This window comes from Dipteris shenzhenensis, chromosome 18 (assembly GCF_047967505.1).
Source record: "Dipteris shenzhenensis isolate YYH24624 ecotype China chromosome 18, Dip_SZ_1.0, whole genome shotgun sequence".
NCBI classification, from domain to species: Eukaryota; Viridiplantae; Streptophyta; class Polypodiopsida; order Gleicheniales; family Dipteridaceae; genus Dipteris; species Dipteris shenzhenensis.
Window position 1 is genome coordinate 35,211,863 of NC_141613.1, and position 26,247 is coordinate 35,238,109.

At 43.5% G+C, this 26,247-nt stretch overlaps 1 protein-coding gene and 1 pseudogene across 1 annotated transcript; one reads left to right on the forward strand and one right to left on the reverse strand.

Annotated features, from left to right (window-relative positions):
- The first annotated feature begins 3,624 nt into the window (after nucleotides 1–3,624).
- LOC147891163 (F-box protein At5g39250 pseudogene) lies at nucleotides 3,625–4,391 on the forward strand (annotated as a pseudogene).
- Nucleotides 4,392–9,933: 5,542 nt separating this feature from the next.
- LOC147891164 (uncharacterized) lies at nucleotides 9,934–20,085 on the reverse strand. Its single transcript, XM_087389166.1, has 5 exons — nucleotides 19,866–20,085; nucleotides 12,743–13,023; nucleotides 11,516–12,065; nucleotides 11,007–11,407; nucleotides 9,934–10,239 (listed from the first exon to the last, which is right to left on the reverse strand). The coding sequence occupies exons 1-5, from the start codon at nucleotides 20,083–20,085 to the stop codon at nucleotides 9,934–9,936; spliced, it is 1,758 nt and encodes a 585-aa protein (XP_087245292.1).
- Nucleotides 20,086–26,247: the final 6,162 nt, after the last annotated feature.

Consider the following 26,247-nt stretch of genomic DNA (forward strand, 5'->3'; position numbering starts at 1 on the left):
AAATCAAGAGTAAAGGGAAGATGTTAATAGGCTAACTTTTTGGCCTGCTTATCACAATTCCATGATCTCATAGGGACTTACTAGTTTTTTTGGTTATAGCAATGCCCAAGTAAGTTATAGAGGGTGATGATTTGATGGGTGCCCAATTGAATCCTTTGATGGAGCCACTTATATACATACTTTATGCCTCTCCTTTTGGTCAATGAAATGGGGAGCAAGAGGGAGATGTTTACAGCTTAGCCTCTTAGAACTAAGCAAGACTAGTGATTCAAGGAGATTACAACAGCAGCTTATCCTCATCCTTATCTTGAGGGAGATAGCTCTCACCTACATCTATAAAGGGAGAGTATCCTTATTTCATATGGTCTCAATTCAACTGGGTTAATACCCATTTGGATAATCTTTATGTGGTCAATTCTCTTATTCCTTCTCTTGCTTCCTAGCCATCTTCTCCAATTTGGCTTCCGTTGTGCAATTTAGATTTCTTAACATGGTATCAAAGCTAAGGGTTCTTCTCCCCTCCTTTGGTCTCTCTAAAGCCTTTATTGCCAAGAACGACATTGTATTGCCATGCCCTTTGTGCAATTTCCATCTATCTTTAGTTGTCGCTATTTGCTTGTATGATTGGCAGAACCTACTCAGAATAGTAGACAGTTATTCTTTGTTATTCCTTTTTTTGGGATCAATGTGCCATCAAGTTTTTTCCATGAAGAGGTGGCTATTAGCAAACCTTTTTTACAATTTGCTGGAGATGGAGTTTCGTTGCGGTTTGTCTCCCTATGTAATAGCATTCAAGGTTCTTGTTAAAGCTTGCTCCCAAACGAGATGTCTACTATTGTGTCATGGCTATTTGCGTGAGGATGTTTCATCATTGCAACAATGATCCTTTGTTTTAGGAGCCTATTCTTCTTCTGCAATATCAACAAATTATGCATTGTTCTTTTCCTTTATTTACCAGTGAAAGCTAGGATGTCTACACCATTGGCTTCCTTGCCAGATTGAGCTGTGTATAGTTCTTTTCCTAGAATCCCATGTTTCGCTATGTGGCGCTTCACCTCATAATTTATCATAGGACCCTTTGTTCCTTTGTCATTCCATACACATACACTTATTTGCAATTCTTCTACTGCTACTACTACTTATTTTAGTAGCTGAGAGAGCTATTGAAGGGTGCAAGGAAGTTATGCTTCTATGAAATTGTTTGCCAAGAAGCTTCTCTTAAACACCCATCATTGGTTGAGATCAACTCTCCCCTTAGCTTTTAAATCCACTCGTGCACACTTTTTGCTGTGGAGGACTTCTCATATTTGTGTTGATAACCTTATTACAAAGGTGGATGGCCCTTAAAGGTTGTTTCGTTTTGCTATGGCATCAACTTACGAGGTTTTTTCTTCTTGCTAAGGTTTTTGTTGATCAGCATGTTTTGCCTAAGTTTTTTATGCAGTTCAACCATTGAGTTGACTACCTTATTTTGCCTTTTATTCATCACAAGAGAAGGATAGTGCAATTGTTTCATTTAGCCCACGTTTTCAGCATTGTGATTGCCATTTGTAAGGGATTAGACACTATGGGGTGTCCTATAAAACCCTGTAAGACCTTCCCATGGCGAAAGAGACTATTGTGGTCAATAAGTTTGATGGAATCGGGTTCCATAGCTAGTGGGTATAAATTTGATATCTACTTATATCCAGGGGAGTGGTCTCTTATGAAGGGATCAAGAGAGATCTGAGATGGGAATGAGAATGACAAAGAGGACGATGAGAAGGCGCAGTCAATCGTTGCCTTACACCTCATAAAAGACCTCGAGCTCACAAAAGCCACAGGATATTTGGGAGAAACTCGACAAGCTTTACGATGTGAAGGGTAGAAATTCCTAATGTGCTCTTAAGATCCAATTTATGCTTTGAATATGCAAGAGGGAGAAGCTCTTTGGGCCAATATAACAAATTTAAAAGCATCATGTCTAAGTTGGCATCCATTAATTCAAAGGTGGACTCCTCCTCAATTCTATGCTACCTACATATGATAGCCTTGTAACCACTCTCAAGAACCTACCTTTGAGGGATGTATTTCCTCTCTTTTGGAGGAAGCGAAGAAAGTTTGGGACAAGTCATCTTCATCGACATCCACCTCCTCAACAACCATTTTGCATGCTCTTTCCATGACTGAGAAATCACATCTAAAGTGTACCTTTTGCAAGAATAAGGGGCACATTTAATTCTAGTACTTCAAGGAGGATCCATCAAGAAAGAAGTATGGCAAGTCTTTGGCCATCTTTCCCATGAGTGTACCGGTGGTATCATCTAAAGAAGCAGGAAACTATGCTCAAGCCGCTTCTCTAGAGCTACCAAAAGGGCTCCTTTGAGTCTTTGATTTATTGTAACCCTATGGTAAAAGCATCATTAGGAAAATTCCTATCTCTATAAGGCATAGTCTAAAGTGTACATCCAATGCAATCTTGCATTGAGGGGGCATGTTAAAATATCCCTCTCATAGGAACCATTCCCTACTTAGGAGGCATGTAATCTAGATGCATGAATCACGTGTGATCACAAAGGCTTATTCTCATCCTTATCTTGAGTGAGATAGATCTCACCTACATCTATAAAGGGAGAGTAGCCTAGTGGCTTTGTACCACGCATATGGGCTGAGATTCAATTGGGATGAGACCCCTTTGGATAATCTTTGTATGGTCAATGCTCTTATTTCTTGTCTCGCTTCCTAGCTGATTTCTCCACTTTGGTTTTCTTTATGCACTTTAGGTTTCTTAACAACCAATACCTTCTTCACCCCCATTACCCTCACTCCCTCCATCCTTCCTCCTATTTCAACAACAGTCATATCCTAACTAGCACTTTGACAATTCAAGTATGTTTGAATCCTAAATCTGAGCCATTGATCTCTGCACACTTGAAGAAAGGAGATCATGTGCTTTTTGATTGTGTCGCATCGTACATTGAAGTCAAAGGTGGGAAAAATCCACAATACAAGGGGGTGGTGGCATGATTGATAGTGGAGGTGCAGAATGGAGCAGGCGGAGATGGGGTGGATGAGAACGAGTTGGTAACAATTGCGAGGTCGAGATGGCATGCTGACGATTAGGGAGGAGGGGGCCATTAGAGGTGGAAGAGATGGGAGTGCTTGTAACAAAGAAGGTGGAGAGTAATGACTAAAGGAGCCAGGAGGAGGAGGGTCTCTAGAGTTTATAAGATTTATAAGATGTTAGGTTTGGTGGAGGGCATATGGCCTTCCAACTCAATTGTCAACAATCAATCAAGTGCTCTAGAAGATACACTTATCAAGATTCATACTGTTGTTGTTAGAGAGCTTTCCCACGGATAGCCCGACTGGCATATTTGCCATGGCCGGCATCCGTCCCTGCGGTGGTGCTATTGGGAGTTGCAAAAGCAAAGTGTGTGGGTCCAGAACCGATTTTCCCGTCTCCAACGGGGCAATGCAGGAGCTCAACAGTGCTATGATGGAGTATCGTGGGAACGGGCTCTTATAGCCAAAGTGGGCTAAAGCCAACTTCTTCTGCATTGCAAAAGCTTCCATCGCCATAGCCAACTTCTTCTGCATTGCAAGCTTCCGTCGCCATAGCCAAGCTTCCTTGCAAGCTCTCCCATGGCAGACAGCCCCTTCTTCTCTGAAATCCTCAAGTCTATCTTCCCTCTTCTCGATGGACCTCAGCTCGCCGCCTGCATGTGCGTCTCTCGCCAATGGAGAGACTCTGCCAAACAGGATCACCTCTGGAAATCCCTCTGCTCCCAGCTTTGGCCCTCTACCCTCCTCTCCTTCCGCACCAATTCCCCCCCCTTCGGCTTCCGACATGGCTTCCACAAGCTCTTCTCTAGCCTCTCTTGCCGCGCGCCTTGCCGTTGGCTCAGCTCTCTTTCCTCGTCTTGGAGTTCTATGTTGATATTTGGCTTGATTCCATCCCTGTCTACTCCGACGTCGTCCCGCGCTCTCTAGTTCCGTCGGGTATCCTCGATCCCCCTGCAGGTATCTGTCAAAGCATGCGAGAGCATTTGCAGAGTCCTTCCTACAAGATCACGTTTCCCGTCTCCCCTCGTTTTGAGATGTCCTTTTCTGAGAAGATACATGTCTCGTTGCTCGCGAGGCGGTGTGACAGAGACCAGGTGGCTTGCATTATCGACAAGACGGGTTTTGATTATGTAGATGGGCCGGGCCGCAAAGCGCACGCTTACGATTTCTTGCAATTTTCGCCACGGTATTCCTTCGTGTGCGATATTAGGGCATGGTTGGGACTTTTGCTGGTCGATGCGAGAGAGGGGAAAATGGAAGTTTTTGGGATCGAGCTTGATTTTGCAGGAGCCGCAGATTCGGAGAACGAGGTCTTGTTGCTGCTTGAAATTCTGGACTGGAAATAATGGCGAGATGCACGAAAGGCCACACACTGCGTGCAGGTGTAAGGGTTGGATTTTGCTTAACACGTGACATTATACATTCGCACATGGGCGGTGTAAGGGTTGCATTTTGCTTAACACGTGACATTATACATTCGCACATTATGGAAGATATGTCCATATTCAAAGTAGAAGGGAGGAACTATGGGAGATATGTACATTTTAAAAGTGTATAATTTGAAACTTTTGACCTCATATTTGGATTCCTCGTCGAATTCCGGTCATTTTGAGTACCAACATGACCATATTCCGATAAAAATGAGAAAAATGGTGTTTTTGTCATTTTGGCCTGTTTTGGGCCTATTATGAGTCCGCGCTATTGGGTCTATTTTGAGTCTGCGCTAGCGCAGACTCATAATAGGCCCAAAACAGACTAACGCAGACTCAAAATAGGCCCAAAACTAGCGCAGACTCATAATAGGCCCAAAACATGCTAGTGCAGACTCAAAATAGGTCCAAAACAGGCCAAAATGACAAAAAGATAATTTTTTCAATTTTTATCGGAATATGGTCATGTTGGTACTCAAAATGACCGGAATTCGACGAGGAATCCAAATATGAGGTCAAATCTGTCAAATTATACACTTTGAAAATAAACAAATTTCCCACATGCTCTCCCTTCCCCTTTACATTTAGTAGATGAACATAACTTTCACATTCCTCATCCTCTCTCTCCTCCTTGCACTCCTCTTTGCATACCTTATAAGTTCCCCCTCTACGTTCTCCACTATGATAATGAATATATGTTCCAACTTCCCTCCCCTCCCTTCTCCATGCCACCTTACCCATGCGCCCGTCCCTCCCCCTTTTCTTTATCTCCCCTCCCCCCCCTCTCTCCTCTTAACTGCAACCACAACCGAAACTTTCAACCCACCCCACTCCATGAACCCCCCTCCCTCCCTCTCTCTCTCTCTCAGGTGAATGAAAAGCTCGCAATATTCATGAAAATTGAAAAAAAGCTCATGACAAAAAGCTCACCAAAAAATCACACCCGTTAAGCTCTCAGGATGGGGGCTGGTACTTTGTCTGAACGATGCCTTCGTTCAAATTACTACGATGAAAGACAGCATATTTTTTGGAGACGCAATGGTGGACGTCTTCAAAGTGCAAATGCATGCCAACGTTTTATGTGAAGTATCCTTATTCTACTTGGGGATTTTTGGTTTACCTTAACCCAGTTATGCCATTTATACACAAAACTGTGGGAGCACTGGTAGGGGATATCATGTTCCTCGCCTGTATCGCTATACAAACGAGTAAACTGATTGGCACCCTATTTGTTCAGAGAGGTTTGAGGTGATTCATACGAGACCTCAATTAAAGCTGTACGACACAACTTTAGTAATGGCTAATATCAAAATTTTGATTTGTTGTACTGTATATGAGTTTTGTTATGTGTTCTGTGTTTGGGTTGTATTAAATGAGCTGGTCAATGTCACTGCTGTCTGCTGTTAAATACGCAAATCTTAGAGTAGGTTTTATGAGCGGGTATATTGAGCTTTAAAGTTGCCCTGTGAGGTCAGTGTTAAGTAACTGTAGAGTGCTGTCATAACATGACGTTTCCAATGCTAAGTTTTGATCAAAGTCTTTGCTGTGGAAAGTTTAACATCTCGTGGATGACCAATTTCAGAGAGGGACTTTATTGTACGGATGGTATATGTGAAATGGATGGATTTATCTCTTCTAGATGCATGCTTGAAAGCTGAGGGAGCTCATGGTGAATTCTGCAACTAGCGCGCACTTGTAAGGACATCAACTATGTGATCAAGGTATGGTTGAAACAGAAGAACACATGGTAATGATATGCCCTCACTATGCACACATTAGGGAAGAGTTCAATCACCTCCTTGAGGGACATAACAAACTGGCTGATTTGCTGCATAAAGGGTCACCTTCAGCTTTAGGAACTTTTGTGTATAAGCTCTTCAAGCATAGGAATCCACCTGAATCCTAGAAGGTGGTTTCTCTTTCCACCCTCCCATCTTCGGGAGGAGCTTTCATGTACTTGTGATATTGTATTGCTCAGGTCCCATAGGCCGGTTTTGGTCTTCAGAGGACGATAATATATTCTTCTTCTTCTTCTTCTTCTCTCTCTCTCTCTCTCTCTCTATGTTTGGGATAGCAAAATAGTTTTGACTTATTCACCCAGATTTTTGAACTGTAGGTTCTCCATCCTGGTGCTTCCATGGTATACCTTTTTGGCCAGTTTGGCCTTCTGATGAAGACTATTCTCTCTCTCTCTCTCTCTCTCTCTCTCTCTCTCCTTCTCAAACCCACCTGAAGGCAGGAGTAGTCTGATCTAAATGAGCTGCCATGCAAAATCACCTGCCATCATAGCTGAACAGACCTAGGGGCCTATATGTAGCCGTCTCGCCTGCACCCCTCCCCGCCCTCTTCCTTCTCCCCGAGCCTGTACTCTCCTCTACACTAGGCACCTACCCTAGTCACATGCCTTCTTATAAAGGGGCCACAGATAGGGCAGCGATCAACCCCCCCCCCCCTTTTCCCCTTACCCCCCTCCGATCCTGTGCTCCCGCCTCTACACTAGACACCTAACCTAGTCACATGCCTTCTCATAAAGGGGCCCACAGGTAGGGCAGCAAATAATCAGACAATTCTCGCATCAAGAGCCCTAGTAAATATAAAGGTCCTCCTTTAAGAAAACGGTCCTTTTCATTGGAAATTTTATTTGGAAAAGGGCCTGATCATAGGACATCAATTCCTTGTCAGGTAGGGCTTTCTAATGTTGCAAACAGCAGTCAGCTAGGAGGGAGAGAGAGGAGGGAGAGGGCAGCAGACATCCTTCCTTGCCTATAGGAGGCATTTTACACTCCTTCAGGTATCCCTCTCAAGCTGCACACAGGAGCAGGAGTAGTAGCCGCCTTATGATCTCCTAGTTAGTCTCTTCCAGCCTTCTGTTGGCTGTAGACTTGCCCAGCACTTGGCTGGATGTGTGTAGCACAATTCGTGCAGGATCTATTTGCTGTCCTACGTTCTCTTCAATTCCAGCTATTCATATTGAGCTTTCACAGACGGCCTTCTAAGCCTGGACAATTTTGAAGGATGCCTATGAGACAAATTAACTTGACAAGAGTACTCAACCTCCAGAATGAGGATGAAGGAGAAAACTTGAAATGTACTACATGTAATGATAGAGAAACTCAAATACTTACGGTGCACTGAGAGAGAAAGAAGTCGCACACAGCTAAACTGAAATATATTGCAAATGAAAGCTAACAGTATATTGAACCTTCTCATCTCTGCTAGGCTTCTTGGAGGAGTACATAGTGAAGCCAAGAGTGTTGCAGCTCACGACAATAAGCCATGATGTAGAAACCAAGATAGTCACAGGTAGCAACTGAGATAATCATGGACTAATGGACAGAATGCCAGCCGACAACAACAAAGAGATTCTCGCCATAAACTGTGGAGTCACAATCAGCTATTCATATTGAGCTTTCACAGGCGGCCTTCTAAGCCTGGACAGTTTTGAATGATGCCTATGAGACAAATTAACTTGACAAGAGTACTCAACCTCCAGATGTCGGCATATCAAGCCACTCACTTCGAGCAGATGGAGTCGTTGCTGCTGTAGGAAGAAGCTAGGGGGGAAGATGTTTGATGGACAAGATTTAAGGCCTACTTTGCATTACCAAAGGTAAAGACAAGGGTAAACATGGTAATGGTAAGACCAAGGATGTGAATCTTGACCAAGGATGAGAAAGATTCACGTGGTGAGATGCCCTCTTGTCGCAGAGACAATATGTACATCACTCTTTTGCCCAAAAAAGTAATGATTGCTTGTAATGTCCTACACTCTTTTTCCTCTAATAGCTCAATCAACTTGAAGCTTGCAAGCATAATGGTGATGTCACCAAGCTTCTTGCCAGGTTTCTAAAGAATGGTGTCACAAGCCTGTCACAATATCAATTCTCTATTTTGTGGCACTACAAATCTTGCATTCTAAAAGCTAAATAACATGAATGTTTGCACACTTGATTTGACTTACCATGCTTTGAAAATATTAGAGTACTGAGCAAGGCTCTCCATTTGGCTACTCTTAGGACACTCCTCTCAAATTAACACCATTGTGCATTGTTTGGGTAATATTTCCACCTTAGGAGAAACCTTTGGAATCTTTGCAAGATTTTGCACAAAAAGGGCCCTTTTTCGAGGAATCAGAGAATTGTTTTACTCATGAGTAAAGGCATTTAAAAAATGAGCCAAAAATTCAAATCATGAAGAAGTCCCAAGAAATGACATGATTTTCATGGCTTTTCAAATAATTGCAGAAAGAAGAAAGTGGACTAGGAGGAGGGAGATGACAAGCCCAAAGAATGAATAATGTGAGACTCTTCCGATGTTGCTGCTACTTAAGAACTTTTCCTTGTCATTGTACATTGTTCTGCACATGCAGTGATGCATAAGGAAGAGGAATGAATTGCAAATAGTGGTGCTTCCAAGTACGTCCAACAATAAGGATTGGTTCAGGGATTATTAGCAACGGTGGATAGCAATAGGAAATGTCTAGACAAAAGGGGTTGGAAACGTCTGATAAAGGTGAGAAGAAGGTCCTCTTTGATGTTCTCTATGTTTCAGATCTTTGCAAATATTTGCTTTCTGTGAAATGCATAGGATAGAGTGCGTCGACCAGGAAGTGACCAAGGGATTCAGGATGAGGATTTGTACAAGGTCAGTGTCCGGATGATGTAGGTAATGGTTGTGGGACGAGAAACTGTCATATCAGCTATAGCACTGTTTCAGAGATGTGGAAGGCAGGAATGGTGAATAGACTTCCTTTGATGGTAGTACGCTAAATGTGTGCCAGGCCTGCATGGAGGGCAAGCAACACCGGGTGGCATTTTTAAGGTGTAAGAGGCGTCAGGCCAATGTACTGTCTTACTAGCTATGTCCAGGCTAGTTACTGGGTGTGGGCGGCAGTGTGAATATTAACACAGAGAGAGAGAGAGAGAGAGAGATTTTGCATGCATAAAATTTATCACATCATGCTCATAACTGTTCACGATGGAAGACACAGATTATGCCAACGACTATCTTTATTACTGTTGACATGGGCAAATCACCAAAGGACAACTGTACACAGCTTGAATCTTTCCCCAATGAAGGCAGGCGAACACATCTTTTGGTTCCTCAATGTTGAATGAACCGTTCTAAACCTTGCTGGGCAGAAGGGGATGTGGCTGGCTGGGATACAAATCCCATGTGAGCACTGGTGGAGAGAGTTGCTGAAACTGAGGCTAGAAGGCTGAGCGTGACGAGATCTGAATGAGGGGGCTGGCCCCTTACATAGGCCAGGTCTTGTACTGGAGGTGGCTGACTGCCACAGGCTGACCTATAGGGTGATCATGACCCCACCACGCTTTCCTGTTCTGCCCTGGCCTCTGCTGCAGTCCCATGGCCCTCTATTGGAGGCCCGACATGGCTGTGAACTGCCAACTTGGCAGTTCCTGAAAGCTACTACAGTCTGCTGCGTCTGCCTAGGAATTTAGCTCTGGCTGAGGGGTTGGCAGCCCTGAAGCTGCCTTGTGGTCAGGTAGATGGGCATGGACTGTTGGATGCCCGTGACTTCCCCCCTGTAAACCTGAACATAGTGCAAAGCTGCAGACCCCTGCTCCAACATCGCTGGACTTGAGACTGGGAGATGGTGGACTGAATGGCACCTAACTGAATGTATCTGCCCGATCGGACTTGTATCACCATATCTTGTCCCTGGCAAACTGACACCATCTTTTTGTAACGGTATGTTCTTGCCAGCTGACCGTTGCTCTATGGTCAATGATATCTGTTGGGCCTAACGGGTTTGACAATCAGGGTCCGCTTCTGTTGCCCAGTGATGCAAAGCTTGACCTCGTAGGTTACTGCGCTGGTCCTGACTGGTTCCTAAACACTCTGTGAAGATTGAGCACTTTGGCCAGCAGAGATTGAGCTTGGCAACCGGATGGTTGTGGGGTCAATCCTCAGAACTGCCACCATCGAAGAGAATAGTGACATTAGATCCTCCTACCTGGTCATAACACAAGAACTGCTCTCCCTGCAGGGGTCTCTCTTCTACTCAGTTTTGCTGTCCATGAGATTGCAGCGGTGTTTGCAAAAGATCCCGAGGGAAGGGAGACTATGATTGCATTAGTTAGCAGGTGTAGATGAGGACAATGTTGCTATTCATGACTTGGCTCGTGGTGGTAATATCTTTGTCATGCCTCTGCCTCTACTCTGCTTTGCTGCAACTGCCATACTCTGTCTGTTGCTAGCTTGCTATGTGGTGTGGTGTTGATCTTTCAATCCCCTCAGCCTAAGGTTTCCTAATACTTTTTCAGGTGGTCTTGAGGTTTGTAAATCAATTCAAATTTTGAGTGAGCTCATCTCATAAGTGGTGTGTAGTCTTGTGCTCTCTAATGAGAAAATGAGTTTTTCTGTATGCGTATCAATTGAATGGCCACTTGTGTAAAATTGATTCATATAGTGATTGACCAACTTCGTGGACCTTTGGGCATGGATGATTTTAAAAGGTTTATTGACAAGGAATTGAAGCAAGAAGTCAAAAAAGGCTGAGGACACAACCCTAGGAAGATTTTCTGTGTTAATGGTGTTTCTGTGGCTGACGCTGGATAGAAGGATGATCTCGTTCACAAAACGATCGGGTTCCCCAGGCTGTTGCACACGATTGGACTTCTTGATCGCTACAACTGAACCGTCGTCCATGTTGCCCTTGTACACTGTACCAAAACCACCACTCCCCAATCTCCTCTCCTCTAAGAAATTCAACGTAGCCTTTTTTAGTTCACTTTCTGAGTACAGTTTGGGAGTTATGTTCCCTGTGACGGAAGACAGAAGCTCTTGTAGCCTGCGACCGCCATGTAGTTCGAAGTATCGTTGCTTCCTGTGCCTTACTTCTCGTAACTTCAAACAGGAGAAAAGCAAGAAGGCAAGGATGGATACAGAAAAGCATGTGGCCAGTGTTGCTGCAGAAGGTAGAAAAATCTCAGCAATATCAGTTTTCGGCTCTCTAATGGCTGTAGGTGGAAATGAAAGATAACAGAAACTTGTATAGACCTGAAAATGGAGATTACCTATCGTGACATTGCGCCCCATCTGAGATTTGGAAGGTGGGTAGAGCGATGATGCTGATGCTGGTGCTGGAGCAGAGATGGGGATACACCCAATTCCGTTCTTGTATCCATCTCCCGAGTAACCTTCAGAACAATTGCAGAAATAAGCGGTCCTATTGAGAGGAAAACGGACGTCCTCGCATGTGGCATGTTCGGCGCATGCGTATCCCTTTTCTTTACTCACAGTCGAGCAATTCTGGGAGCTATCGTCGAGCATGATACCCCATTCGATCTCCAAACTGTATTCCCCACTTCCAAAGGCTGTTGAGACATGATCTCTGAAACTGCTGGGAAGTAATATGGTGGAGAATCCACATCTTTGTCCTCGAGGATCGTCGCCTGGCTCCTTATCTCCGCCTCCCGTGAATTGTAATTGAGTCACTCCCGCTGGAATACTAGCAAGGCAGCAGGGTGCAATGCAGAATTCGAGCTGAGTGGAGCCGCAACTGGGGGAACAATCGAAGCTCAAGAGATTATGCTGCGTGGATAGAAGGGGATCATAGACAGAGCCCTCACAGGATCAGCCATTGGAACCACAACCAAGAACCACGAAGATGTTGTTACTGGATAAGGCGAAGGGACTAGCGAGTTGGCGAGTGAGGGTGAAGGTGAGATGACCGGGGTGGGTGAGGTTGCAGGATTCGGCCTTGAGGTCTGTGGAATTGATGAGGAGGCTACCGGGAGGGATATGGAGGATCTGAAACTGGCCAGAATCGGTGAGGAGGAAGGGGGAGTTGTTAGTGCAGAGGATGGGGAAGGGAGGGAGGCCAGAGAGAGAGTCGGAGATCCAGAAGGGGTAAGGGATGGCGATGCCTCCACAGGTCCTACTGCAGTCGATCAGCTCCTCCACAGCTCCTACTGTATTATTGAGTTGGCTGCTGCAAACTAAGTATAAGACCACAAGAAGGATGGCAATTGGCATCAGGGAGCTCGGCACGATCTTAACGAATCGTTCTCACAGAAGCAGCTAATTGGTTCTGTCTCACGTTGAAATTCTATCTTCATCTCGCTCTCAAGCTCAGCTTCTACGTACTCTCTTGCGCTCTTCTCAAATTCGCACTTCTGTCTCACGTTGAAATTCTATCTTCATCTTCTCGCTAGTCTCAAGCTCAGCTTCTACGTACTCTCTTCCGCTCTTCTCAATTTCGCAGTTGATTCTAAATCTCTCTCAAGGCTTGATCACAGTACTGTGTCTGTCCTGTCTCTGGGCTCGCCTCCCAAATCGGTGGGTTGCAAAGGTTTTGCCAATTTTTTCAAGTTTTGGACGACGCGATTGCCGGAAGGGATGAGCATGTTCAAAAGTCTTACACGGAACTGAGTGGTTTCAAAAGTCTTGCGAGCCATTTTCAGAGTTATTCCCCTGTCACCAGGGGCATCCCTTGGGGGCGCAATCTTTTTTTTTGTTTTTTGGAAAACTTTATATAGATAAACAAGTGAGTACAAGTACTCCTGAGCACTCAAATTTAGTTCTGTCAAAGGAAAACAATTGTCAACGAAAACACTTGTCAAGATGACTTCCAAGGTCCCCCCTGTCACGAGGGGCATCTGAGAGAGCTATTGAAGGGTGCAAGGAAGTTATGCTTCTATGAAATTATTTGCCAAGAAGCTTCTCTTAAATATCCGTCATTGGTTGAGATCAACTCTGCCCTTGGCTTTTAAATCCGCTCGTGCACACTTTTTGCTATGGAGGACTTCTCCGATTTGTGTTGATAGCCTTATTGCAAAGGTGGATGGCCCTCAAAGGTTGTTTCGTTTTGCTGCAAGGTTGTTTCGTTTTGCTGCGGCATCAACTTACAAGGTTTTTTCTTCTTGCTAAGGTTTTTGTTGATGAGCATGTTTTGTCTAAGTTTTTTATGTAGTTCAACCATTGAGTTGACTACCTTATTTTGCCTTTTATTCATCACAAGAGAAGGATAGTGCAATTGTTTCATTTAGCCCACGTTTTTAGCATTGTGATTGCCATTCGTAAGGGATTAGACACTGTGGGGTCCATGGCGAAAGAGACTATTGTGGTCAATAAGTTTGATGGAATTGGGTTCCATAGCTAGCGGGTATAGATTTGATATCTGCTTATGTCCAGGGGAGTGTAGTCTCTTATGAAGGGATCAAGAGAGATCTGAGATGGGAATGAGAATGACAAAGAGGACGATGAGAAGGCACAGTCAATCGTTGCCTTACACCTCATAAAAGATCTCGAGCTCATAAAAGCCGCAGGATATGTGGTAGAAACTCGACAAGCCTTATGATGTGAAGGGTAGAAATTCCTAATGTGCTCTTAAGATCCAATTTATGATTTGAATATGCAAGAGGGAGAAGCTCTTTGGGCCAATATAACAAATTTAAAAGCATCATGGATTAGTTGGCATCCATTAATTCAAAGGTGGACTCCTCCTCAAGTCTATGCTACCTACATATGATAGCCTTGTAACCACTCTCAAGAACCTACCTTTGAGGGATGTATTTCCTCTCTTTTGGAGGAAGAGAAGAAAGTTTGGGACAAGTCATCTTCATCGACATCCACCTCCTCAACAACCATTTTGCAAGCTCTTTCCATGACTGAGAAATCACATCTAAAGTGTACCTTTTGCAAGAATAAGGGGCACATTGAATTCTAGTCCTTTAAGGAGGATCCATCAAGAAAGAAGTGTGGCAAATCTTTGGTCATCTTTCCTGTGAGTGTACCAGAGGTATCATCTAAAGAAGCAAGAAACTATGCTCACGCCGGTTCTCTAGAGCTACCAAAAGGGCTCCTTTGAGTCTTTGATGTATTGTAACCCTATGGTAAAAGCATCTTTATGAAAATTCCTATCTCTATAAGGCATAGTCTAAAGTGTACATCCAATGCAATCTTGCATTGAGGGGGCATGTTAAAATATCCCTCTCATAGGAACCATTCCCTAATTAGGAGGCATGTAATCTAGATGCATGAATTAGGTGTGCTCACAAAGGCTTATTCTTGTCCTTATCTTAAGAGATAGATCTCACCGACATCTATAAAGGGAGAGTAGCCTAGTGGCTTTGTACCACCCATATGGGCTGAGATTCAATTGGGATGAGACCCCTTTGGATAATCTTTGTATGGTCAATGCTCTTATTTCTTGTCTTGCTTCTTAGCCGATTTCTCCACTTTGGCTTCCTTTATGCACTTTAGGTTTCTTAACAACCAATACCTTCTTCACCCCCATTACCCTCACTCCCTCCATCCTTCCTCCTATTTCAACAATAGTCATATCCTAACTAGCACTTTGACAATTCAAGTATGTTTGAATCCTAAATCTGAGCCATTGATCTCTCCACACTTGAAGAAAGGAGATCATGTGATTTTTTTGACTGTGTCGCATAGTACATTGAAGTCAAAGGTGGGAAAAATCCACAATACAAGGGGGTGGTGGCATGACTGATAGTGGAGGTGCAGAATGGAGCAAGTGGAGATGGGGTGGATGAGAATGGGTTGGTAACAATTGTGAGGTTGAGATGGCATGCTGACGATTAGGGAGGAGGGGTGCTGTACTCCCATTGTAGTGAGGCTAAGCATCATTGGGTTTACCCAATTGGGGGGAGTTGGAGGTGGAAGAGATGGGAGTGCTGGTAATAGAGAAGGTGGAGAGTAATGACTAAAGGAGCCAGGAGGAGGAGGGTCTCTAGAGTTTATAAGATGTTAGGCTTGGTGGAGGGCATATGGCCTTCCAACTCAATTGTCAACAATCAATCAGGTGCTCTAGAAGATACACTTATCAAGATTCACCCTTTATATGGATCAAAAGATGTAGCAGGATTTGTATTCCTCATCTAGCAGCAATGGCATCCACTAAAGACCACTAGGCAAGTTCTCCCAAGAGAGAAGAAGGAAAAAAGGAATACAAGACATACAATGAAAGGCGACACACACACACAAATGAAGCACATACACATGCACAAGCATATATGCGCACACGTGCACACACATACACACACACAAATAAAAAATAAATTAGATTAGTAAATGTATCTCACACATAGACACAGACACTTATTTGTTTACACACAAACACACACACGCATGTGCACACACACATATATACTTCCCTAATTATGAATTATTCTTTTATGTACCCTCGTGAAATCTTCCCTTTACACTTTCTTTTTAACCACCCCACATACCAAGCCTACTAATCATCCCATACCTCCTCTAATCCCTTCTTAACCCATGCACTCATTTGCTCCTTACTCCACTTGTGATTAAACTTCACTTGTGGATAAATTGTTTTTTTATTTTAAAATTATCTAAGAATCCATATGGTTGTCTATATTCCTAGGTAAAGCGATAACAAGCCGGGGAAAACAGGCATTACCCGTCTACCCAAACGTAACTATGATGCTCTAACACCTAGTTTGTTTGGATGGCGGTAGGTAAGTAAACTCCGACCTCGGAACCTGGACTGCCCGAGGATTCGACATCTTTTTTCAATATTATGTCTGTGAAACTCAATATTATTAAAAATTCTTAATTTGATCGAAATTTTTGTAAACTCTAGTTGCACTTTTCAACTTAGATGTCTCAAACAGTTTTTCCTTATATGTTTTCCTTTTTTAACCTTTTATCCAATTGATGGAATTAATTGTATAACTCAATTATTGATGGGACTTTTTAATCTAAACACACACTTTGATTTCCTAACTAGCCCTTGGTCGACTAGTGCTATACAATTAATTCACATCCATTGTATAATTCTTTAGCATGGATAATCCATTGTGATCCACCTTATCTTTTACTAACTTTTATATCTATTTTGTAGGAGTGGTTTACGCATTTACTATTGGCATTATTTTTTCATTTTGACACTTATCATATAGATCCACTTTTATTCACTTATTATCAGTAGGTGGGGAGTAAGTTCCACATGGTGGGCTTACTCCCCACCATGTGGTCTTACCCTCTAGGTTGGGGGTGGGCCAAACACACACACACAAATACACACACACACACACACACACAAATAAAAAATAAAGTAGATTAGTAAATGTATCTCACACACACGGAGACACTTATTTCTTTACACACAGACACACACACGCATGTGCACATACACATATATACTTCCCTAACTATGAATTATTATTTTATGTACCCCTGTGAAATCTTCCCTTTACACTTTCTTTTTAACCACCCCACATACCAAGCCTACTAATCGTCCCATACCTCCTCTAATACCTTCTTAACAAATGTACTCATTCGCTCCTTACTCCACTTGTGACTTAAACTTCACTCGTGGCTAAATTGTTTTTTTATTTTAAAATTATCTAAGAATCCATACGGTTGTCTATATTCCTAGGTAAAGCGATAACAAGCGGGGAAAAACAGGCATTACCTGTCTACCCAAATGTAACTATGATGTTCTAACACCTAGTTTGGGTAGACAATTTAGACACAAGTACAATGAATAGCAACAAACACACACAAATGAAGCACACACATGCACAAGCATATGTGCGCACATGTGCACACACACACACACACACACATGCACACACATGGAAACACACATAGAGAGACATATTAAAAAATACACCCACAAATCCACATGTGTGCGAACACGCACACATACGTGCACATGCTCATGCAAAGAGACTTGTGAGAGAGATGTAAGAATGATATTTACACACTGTCAAAGGGTGCCCAAGTATAGCCCAACATATGGGCACCCAAAAAGAGCCCTTGGTAGTCTGGAATGGGTGCACCCCATTACACACTAACTAACCATTTTGGGTTTTAAAAATTTAGTTCCCACCCATGGAGCACCCCGTTTACACACCACCCAATAGATGTCCAACAAAATTTGTGGGACCATGAACACACATGTGATTGGTAGATTTGAAGGGTAGCCAAGCTTAGCTGACCATGGAAGGGCTTTCCAAGGCAAGACATGGAGTCCACATAGAAGTCAAAGGTTTGTTCATGGGTGGTGTGTGTGTAACAAGATGCCATTGCTTGCCGATTATTGGAAAACCCACCTTCCATTGATTCAATTTGTTGCCCAACGATGGGTGCCCCTTAGGATGTAAATAGCTTGAATGGCAACAAACAACACGAGATGGCTATAGATTGCAGGAAACACATGGCACACACATGTAAACATACATGCACATGCACATACGTGTGCACACAAGCGCACTATGAATGTAACTTGTAAGTTTTCTCAAGATGGTTTCCCCTCTAGGGGCAGCAAGCTATAGCAATGAGAAACTTTCCATTTTAGGTACCCGTCTAAAGCAGGCTTCCTAAAGTGGATTTTACATTGGAAAAGCAGAGTTTCGAGATCAGGACTTGCTTCCCTACGCTTGGTGGCTCCCTGCTTGTCTCCCTCTCCTCTCTCTTTTAGTTCCTTTTGCCCAATCTCCCTTGAGAGAGATGTGAGCAAGAAAACCTACTTTACAAATTTTGTTGAAGGGCAATGAGATTGGCACCCTGTGACTCTTGTTTTGTTATGCACATGCGCACGCATAGCCACACACACATGCACACACACAAGGGCACTTAGAATGCAACTTCCAAAATTTTCTCAGAATGGTTGTGTTGTGTCATAGCCAAGTCACCTCCTGCTGGCAATCTTCCATCACCGTAGCCATCTTCCTTGCAAGCTTGTGTTTGTCATGCACACGTGTGGGCAAGCCCATGCACGCATGCACACGAGCATGCACACAAGGGCATAGTTCACTCTGATAGGCAAAAAAACTAGCCTTCAGCCAAGGTTGTCCACCTGCCTATGAAGTTGATTATTGAGTCTAGGCATTCACATACAGACCAAGCGCCCACCCTCTCCTCATGAGCCGCACTGCCACGTGTTGTGGCATGATCACTCCACCCTCCGAACCTTCGTCATACTTCCGACGACGAACCTCCCTCCTCTTTTCCCGAGCCTGCAAATCAGTTAGCCGCACTGCCACGTGTTGTGGCATGATCACTCCACCCTTCGAACCTTCCTCAAACTTCCTATGACGAACCTCCCTCCTCTTTTCCCGAGCCTCCAAATCAATGCCAAGTACAAGCTTCGGTAAACTTCTCCTTTATATATATATATAATACACACACACACACACACACACACACACACTTTTTTTTGGGTGATATACACACTTGCAAAACTGATATATACACATAAAGGTATGTAGATGAATTTAATGTCTTCATGTGATCCATAGATATGGCTAAGACCTAGGTATAAGTGTGCATGAAAAATGTTTGCACACTTTTTAGGATGCCATTTGATGCAACCCACGTCCTCTTCTGCTTCATTTTTTTTCTTCCCAAATTGTTCATTGCAATTTCACCGAGCTATGCTAGAATTTCATTCCCTCAATTCCATCTACCTATTCATTCAATGAGCTATGCCTCACAATTCCATGGTGTTGTGCTTGGCAATCCTATTAAACCCGATCTGCTCAATTGCCTGGCAATTCACTGCAATTCCATACACAAATGGCAATCCCATGTAGTCTCAACAATTTGCCCAAATTCCGTCAGTAGGAAATTCTCGACCTGAATCAATATTGTCCATGAGCTTAACTTTCCTAAAGCTAGAGTCTTTGTCACTCTACCTGAATTGCAACAACCAGGGAGGTTTTGTCAAGCCTTGCTCCGTGGCTCCTGAGTTGAAAAAAATCCAATCTACCAAAAATTAAATAGATGGATGCAATCGACCTGCCCCGATTTCAATCGCTCTACAAAAAATTCTATCTGCCTTCCCAAATCGCAAAAAATTCAACTGCCCAAAATTCAATTGCTTGCAAGCTTGAATAATTGCAAATGACCTGCCCCAATTTCAATCGCTGTGCAAAAAATTCAATTTGCCTGCCCGAATCGCATTCACAATCTGGTGTGCGATCAACAATGAGTGCATTCACTGAATCCCTTTACCTCATTTCCAATCAATGAGTACATGCGACAGGCTTGAAGCTATCAAATTCGTGTATTAACTTCATGCTTGATAATTCATATTAGAGAATTCGTGTATTAACAACATGCTACTTAATTCTTAATAATATCCTTTTTTTAAGGTATTAGCAATAGAGAAAATAACATAAGAAGTGTGATTAGCTCTTCATTAAAACAATCATCCAAACATTCCTTAAAATTCCAAATATTCATCCAACTTAGTTACACTCTCAATGATACAAACTTTTACACAAATTTGGAGGCAAGAAACACACTTTTCAATTATTGCAATCATGTTAGTGGATGAATACTACATTACAAAGAGCATATTACACTGCAATGTCAAAACCAAGCCAAACTACACCATATACGATGAGGAGATTGCATGTTCTTTTTCACCAAAGACCACACGAACCATTCTTTTAGAATGTTCTCTATACATAGTTGTTGCCAGATTATCATGGCAATCTGCACCCGGACCAAAATCATTTCCCCTTGGTAAATCCCCACCACTTTGCCCATGTTCAATTGCTTCATCTGTTGGGACTACCCTCACAGTTGGTAATAACACCATTGAGCTTGTTGCACTACTTTGACCATTATCTTTCAAAGAAGCCATTTGTAGACTAGACTCTGCCTCATGCATTTGATCTAAATCATAGGCATCGCCATGGACTATGCAGAGATTATGACAACCCCTCCTTGCTCCCCTTGAATGGCACCAACATATATGGGTGACTGGAGGAATAAGCATAGTCCCCCATGAGGTAATGATTGCCAAGTTCACCTCTTTCACAACGACGACAGCCAATGTGGAGTTAAAGGCCACTATACCTTAACCCCGGTTATGTATAGTACTCGAATTCATATATATATATGGATGAAATAGAAGATTAGGGTGCTATGCACCCACCAAAAACTTGTGTCTCTCAAGCTCCCCCTCACCCTCTCAGCTTCCGTTTTGTCCTCACAACTGGTATCAGAGCTTGGTAGTAGAGCCTAGCAGTAGTGTGAGTAGCCGGTGCAGCCTCTAGCCTAGAGAGAGAGTGATGCATCCCAAAGATCCTTGTTCAACAGGAGGAGCTATGGATTTTGGAGCTGCTATAGCAGTTGGAGAGAAAGGGGCAAAATCCTCTTGGGCATTTGTTTTGCTAGGTTGCAAAGTTGAAGGCGCAAGATATAAGAAAATCTTCTCAGACACACATATGTAGTGGCACAAATATCTAGAGTTAGAGATAGAATTTCTACTTTTAAGTCTTCAAGGAAGTTGTAGATCAAATTGAGAGCTACATTTTCACTTTTTACATCTCTATCATCCGAGTTCTTAGTGAAAAGTTACAACTCCTGCAAAAAGTAACGAAATTCATTTCTTGCGAGGATTTTGTGTGTTGGATCTCCATATCCAAGCCACCATCTGTAGTTTTGACACTCCCAGTGGATCCAGAGTGGTCCAAAACTTCTACTTGAGAAGCTGCTTCTGGTTCCATGAACTTTTGAAGTTGTGGTGAATCTCTATCTACTTCGATGTCTTCATTTTGCCATTTCCTGTGTGAGTGGGATCTCAACATTCGGGCCTCCATTTGCAGAGCCATCTGCCTCGTTAAATCCAATAATTCCTGAAACATATGTCTACAAAGCTGCTTGCCATTACATGAAGACAATAGAAGACAATGCCACTGTTGGTTGTTTCTTACGGATCCAAGAGAAGATACCTGAACCTAAAGAGAAACAATATCTAGAAACTGATTTCCTAGAATCAACATCTCTAGCCCAATCTGAGTCACAATGACCAGCCAAGGAAGTGCCCATACCATAAGTGATGCATAATCAAGAGTGCCCTTCACATACCTGAGCACCTGCATCCCTGCATTCCAATGATTCTCTCGGGGCTTATTGGAGAACCTGCTCAAAACACCAATAGCAAAACTGATGTCCGGTCTGGTGTTGCACAAATAGATGAGACTGCCGACCAACTTCCTGTACCTCCCAATGTCTGCTAGTGGTGAGGCATCCTCCATAGACAGCCTCGCATTTACCTCTATAGGTGTAGCTATCTCCTTGCACTTGGACATGCCAAATGCCTTCAAGATCTCCCTTGCATATTTCTGATGAGAGATGAAGATCTTGCCTGGCTCTTGCCAGACTTCAATCCCCAAACAATAGTGCATCAAGCCTAAGTTTGTCATCTCAAACTCCATGCTCAATGCCTTTCTAGTCTGTTGGATCATGTCTTCATAGTCACCTGCAATAAGGAGATCATCCACATATAGAACAATAATAGCAGATTCTCCACCTTTCTTGTACACATACAAGTTAGCATCTGATGCACATCTTTTGAAGTTTAATTTATGAAAGAATTTGTCTATCCGTTGGTACCAGGCTCTTGGGGCCTCTTTCAGCCTCTGTATAGAGCCTTCTTCAGCTTACATACCTTGTTCTCAGAATGGGGGGCCTCAAACCCAGGTGGCTACACCTCCTCCTTGAGGTCACCATTCAAGAATGTTGATTTAACATCCATTTGATAAACTGGCCCTTTTTATGAGCAGCCACTGATAGTACTATGCGAATAGTGGTCATTCTGGTAGTTGGAGTGAAAGATTCCTAAAAATCAAACCCTTCAACTTGCAAAAATCCTTGTGCAACCAATCTAGCTTTGTACTTTTCCAAAGTCCCATTGGCCTTGTACTTTACCTTCCAAACCCACTTGGTGCCAATAACCTTTCTGTTAGGTGGTCGATCTACCAGCTCCCAAGTTTCATTCTTCATGATGCTGTCATATTCTACTTGCATAGCGTTTTTCCAATCTTGGTCTGCAAGTGCTTCCTCCAAACTCGCAGGCTCCTTTACTTCTGCAATAATCTCAGCCATCAAGGCCATATTGACTATGTGAGCAGAAGCCCTCCTTTGCTCCTTGATTCTTTGAGACCGCCTTGGTCCATCTGCATGCTGCTCAATAGACATAGGCATCTGGTTTTCATGGTCATAGAGCTTCCTTACCCATTGTGGCAATGGTTTTTCTGGTGGCGTAACAATAGATTGGTGACTTATACCTTCATCATCTGATATTTCCTCCTCTTTTATAGCTCCTGGGACAGGTCCATAGTGAATTACCTCCTCGCTTGATGATAAAGTGGAAGAGCTCTTCTCTGCCTCCACTGCATGTGGCTACTCCCTGAACACCACATCGTGGCTCGCTATGATCTTCTTTGCCTCTCGGTCATACAACTTATAGGCTTTCTTCTCATTACAATAGCCTAAGAAGATACATTTGGTGCTTTTTGGTTGTAGCTTATTTCTCTCTTTGTCTGGTACATACACATAGCATTCACACCCAAACGTCCTGAAGTGGGAGAAAGATGGCTTCTTACCGCTGTAAGCCTCATGTCGTGTTTTACCTTTGAGTGCCTTTGTATAGCTGCGATTAAGGATGTAAACCGCAGTATTGACAGCCTCAACCCAAAAGTGGTTTGGCAATCCAGCACCTTTCAACATACACCTCCCCATCTCCATGGTGGTCCGCGTTTGACATTCAACAACTGAATTTTGCTGAGGCGTATGTGGTGTCATCGTTTGTCGCTTGATCCTTTTGCTCTTGCAAAAATCTCCAAACTCTGTAGAAACAAACTCACCACCACCATCCGATCTGATTTTCTTCACTTTTCTCCCTGTTTCATTTTCAACAAGCTGTAGCCATTCTTTCAATTTACCAAAAGCTTGAGCCTTTTCATGAAGAAAGTACACCCACATCTTCCTACTATAGTCGTCAACAATCAATAAAAAATAGGAAGATCCTCCCAAGGCCTATGTAGGCATCTTACTGCACAAGTCAACATCCACCAACTCTAGAGAAGCGTTTTCTCTATTCTTGCTTTCTTGTGGGAATGCCTTTCTCTGTTGCTTGCCCATCATGCAAGCTTCACATGGTTCTTTGATTTCTGCGACTGCAGGTAAGTGAGCAACCATACCTTGCTTCTGCATCTCCTTCAGCACTGCAAATCCGATGTGGCCGAATCTTTCATGCCAAAGTCTGCTTGTGGCCACTCCAACGGTGGCTATAAGAGCACTTAGCTCATACAGGTTGTTCCTCCTTACTCCTGTGCCAACAAGATTGCCTGCACTATCCAGAATTTTTGCTCCTGTTTTGTTGAACCTTACCTCATGGTCAAGGTCAGTTATGGAAGAAACTGATAGCGAATTTCTCTTGATTTGTGGAACATACACCACATTAGATAGTTTCTTAACATCTCCATTTATAGAAACAAATGAAACTTTACCTGTACCCTCCACAGGGCATTTTGAGTTATTTCCAACCGTCATGGTGATGGGTTCTTGTAGAGGCTGCATGGAACAATATAGACCCTTCTTGCAGGTCATGTGACGGGAGGCACCACTATCCAACATCCATGAATCAATGGTTGACACTTCTTGAACTGAGGAACACTCTTCCTCAATGGCCAAAAATAGATCCAACTCTGCTTCTGCTATGTTACCTGTCTCTTTCCCCTTATCTGCCTTCTTCAGGGTACCATTCTTTTCATCTGCTTTCTTGACTCGGCAATCTGCAATCGCATGGCCCTTCTTCTTGTAGTAGAAGCATTCTCCTTGAAACTTCTTCTTGGTGCCCTTCTTCTTTTTGTCACCACTAGTAGAGGACTCACCTTTGGTGGAGGAACCAACTTTGCCTTTCACAGTGGCAGAGAATGCAACATCCCCATTGCCGCTTCCATCTCGAGCTTTAAGCCTCAATTCCTCCTCCATAAGTAAAGCACATAACTCATTAAATGACAATGATTGGGGTCTCACCTGAGTGTTTTTGATTCGAGCTATGAACGCCTCTGCTGTCTCTCCTTCATTAAACTTCTCAGCTGCGAGCTGATTCTCCAAGTTCTGGATCCTTGTCTGATTCCGCGTCTCATACTAACTCTTCAATATGTATTAGGCCACAGTTGCCTTAGATGTATGCTGAATCAAGGTCAAAACACTATCAGTAGTACTTGTAACCAAGGCACACAGAGCATTTGTATTCCTGCATTTCCAAGCTCATAGAAGGTCAGCATTAGGAGGTATCGTACTCCTTGGATTTGTTGGGTTGGGGGTTCCTTGTGGTTCTGGGTCAGAAGTCCCCAGTATTGTCTCCAGAAGCTCATATGAATCCAGAATAGTAGTAATTTTAAACTTCAAGAGAGTGTAGTTTGTACCATCTAGCTTGCCTTCAGTGAAGGCTGGTGGGCGATCCTCAACGCCTGGATTGTTGGTGCAGTAGCAGCTATTGAACTCGAGCTGCTTATTATTGAGCCATTTCTTGTTGCCATCACTCTGTATGCTATTGAAGCCCTTGCCTCTCTTCTATTCTTCGATCCTTAGAGCCACCTGGGCTCTGATACCATGTTAAATTACTTGGCGCAATGGAACAAAAACTGAACAAAGAATAGAGAGTACACAGCAAACTGGAGAGGAATAAAATTTTCCTTCAATACTGATGTAGTATAGATGATGGCTCCATCCACCCGTGCACTCCCACAGTGGAGCTTAGATGGCAATCTAGACAGATACTATGTGAAGAGCTACTGGCTGGAAGATCTGATCTGATTCAATGGACTGGGGAGGTCACCTCTTTATAGCTATGAGGGTAGTAGTCGAATCAACGTAGTCGGTGGAATCGACCAATCAACCTAGTCGGTGAAGCCGACCAGTCAACCTAGTCGGTGGAACCAACTAGTCGTCCATGGATATTCAAGGAATATTCCCTATACTAGCGCCAGTCGACCAGTCAACCTAGTTGGTGGAACCGACTAGTCGTCCATGGATATTCAAGGAATATTCCCTATACCAATGCCTCGGGGGCTCCTACCCCCAAACCCCCACCAGGGGGGCCAATGGCCCCCCTGAGACCCCCCAGCTAGCTGGCCCCTAGGCCCCAACAAGAATAAGGGGCTCCCACACAATCACCTTTCTACCATCAACAGTCTCATTGATAGACCTCATCTGACATGCAAGTCAGGATCCATCCAATGTCTCGGGCTCACGCATGGCTTCTCCTCATATGGGGGCCTTACAACTTGAGCACCTTGGACCACTAGTGGTTACCAGTAGGGTGGGGCATTGAGCATATCTAACATTCACTATGTTGGGCATCTTCATCTTTGTCTCCTCATTTGCCCCATTGTCTAGAGTCCAAATCCTCATGGCACATGCAAAGAAACCCCCAATCTAGACACAATGGCAAATTGGTTGTGTTGTGTGCTAGCCTTTGATGAAATTATAGATCTTTTTAAGTACACTTCGGCATCTAGTGGAGCAAGATCAAGAGGAAGAGATGATTACCAAGAATAATACTTTCTCCTAACTGTATGGGAGATCTATAATTTCATGGAAGCCTGTGTTGTGAGCTAGACTTTAGGTGTATGCCCCAAGCACACCTTGGGCTCTATGTGTGTGTGCCGGAGGCATAGTTAGGTGCCCATAAGCATTGTTAGGTGGTAGATGCCACATAGGCTGATTGAGAGATTCTAGGAGCTGATTGAAGAGATGATTGTGGAGCTTGCTGGCTCATGTAGAGGTGCCTACATATGGACCTCACCCTTCATCATTCTATAAGCATTCTCTTATTTTGTGCTTAGCTCCATGCTTTCCTTTCACTTTTCCAACATGGTATCAGAGCACTATGATCCTCCTTGAGCCCATTTATGCCATGTCATCATCTTCTTCCCCACCTCCACCTTCCTCTCCATTTTGCCCCTTTCTGCCCAACCACTTGGAGGGCTGAATTCTCCTCCTATAG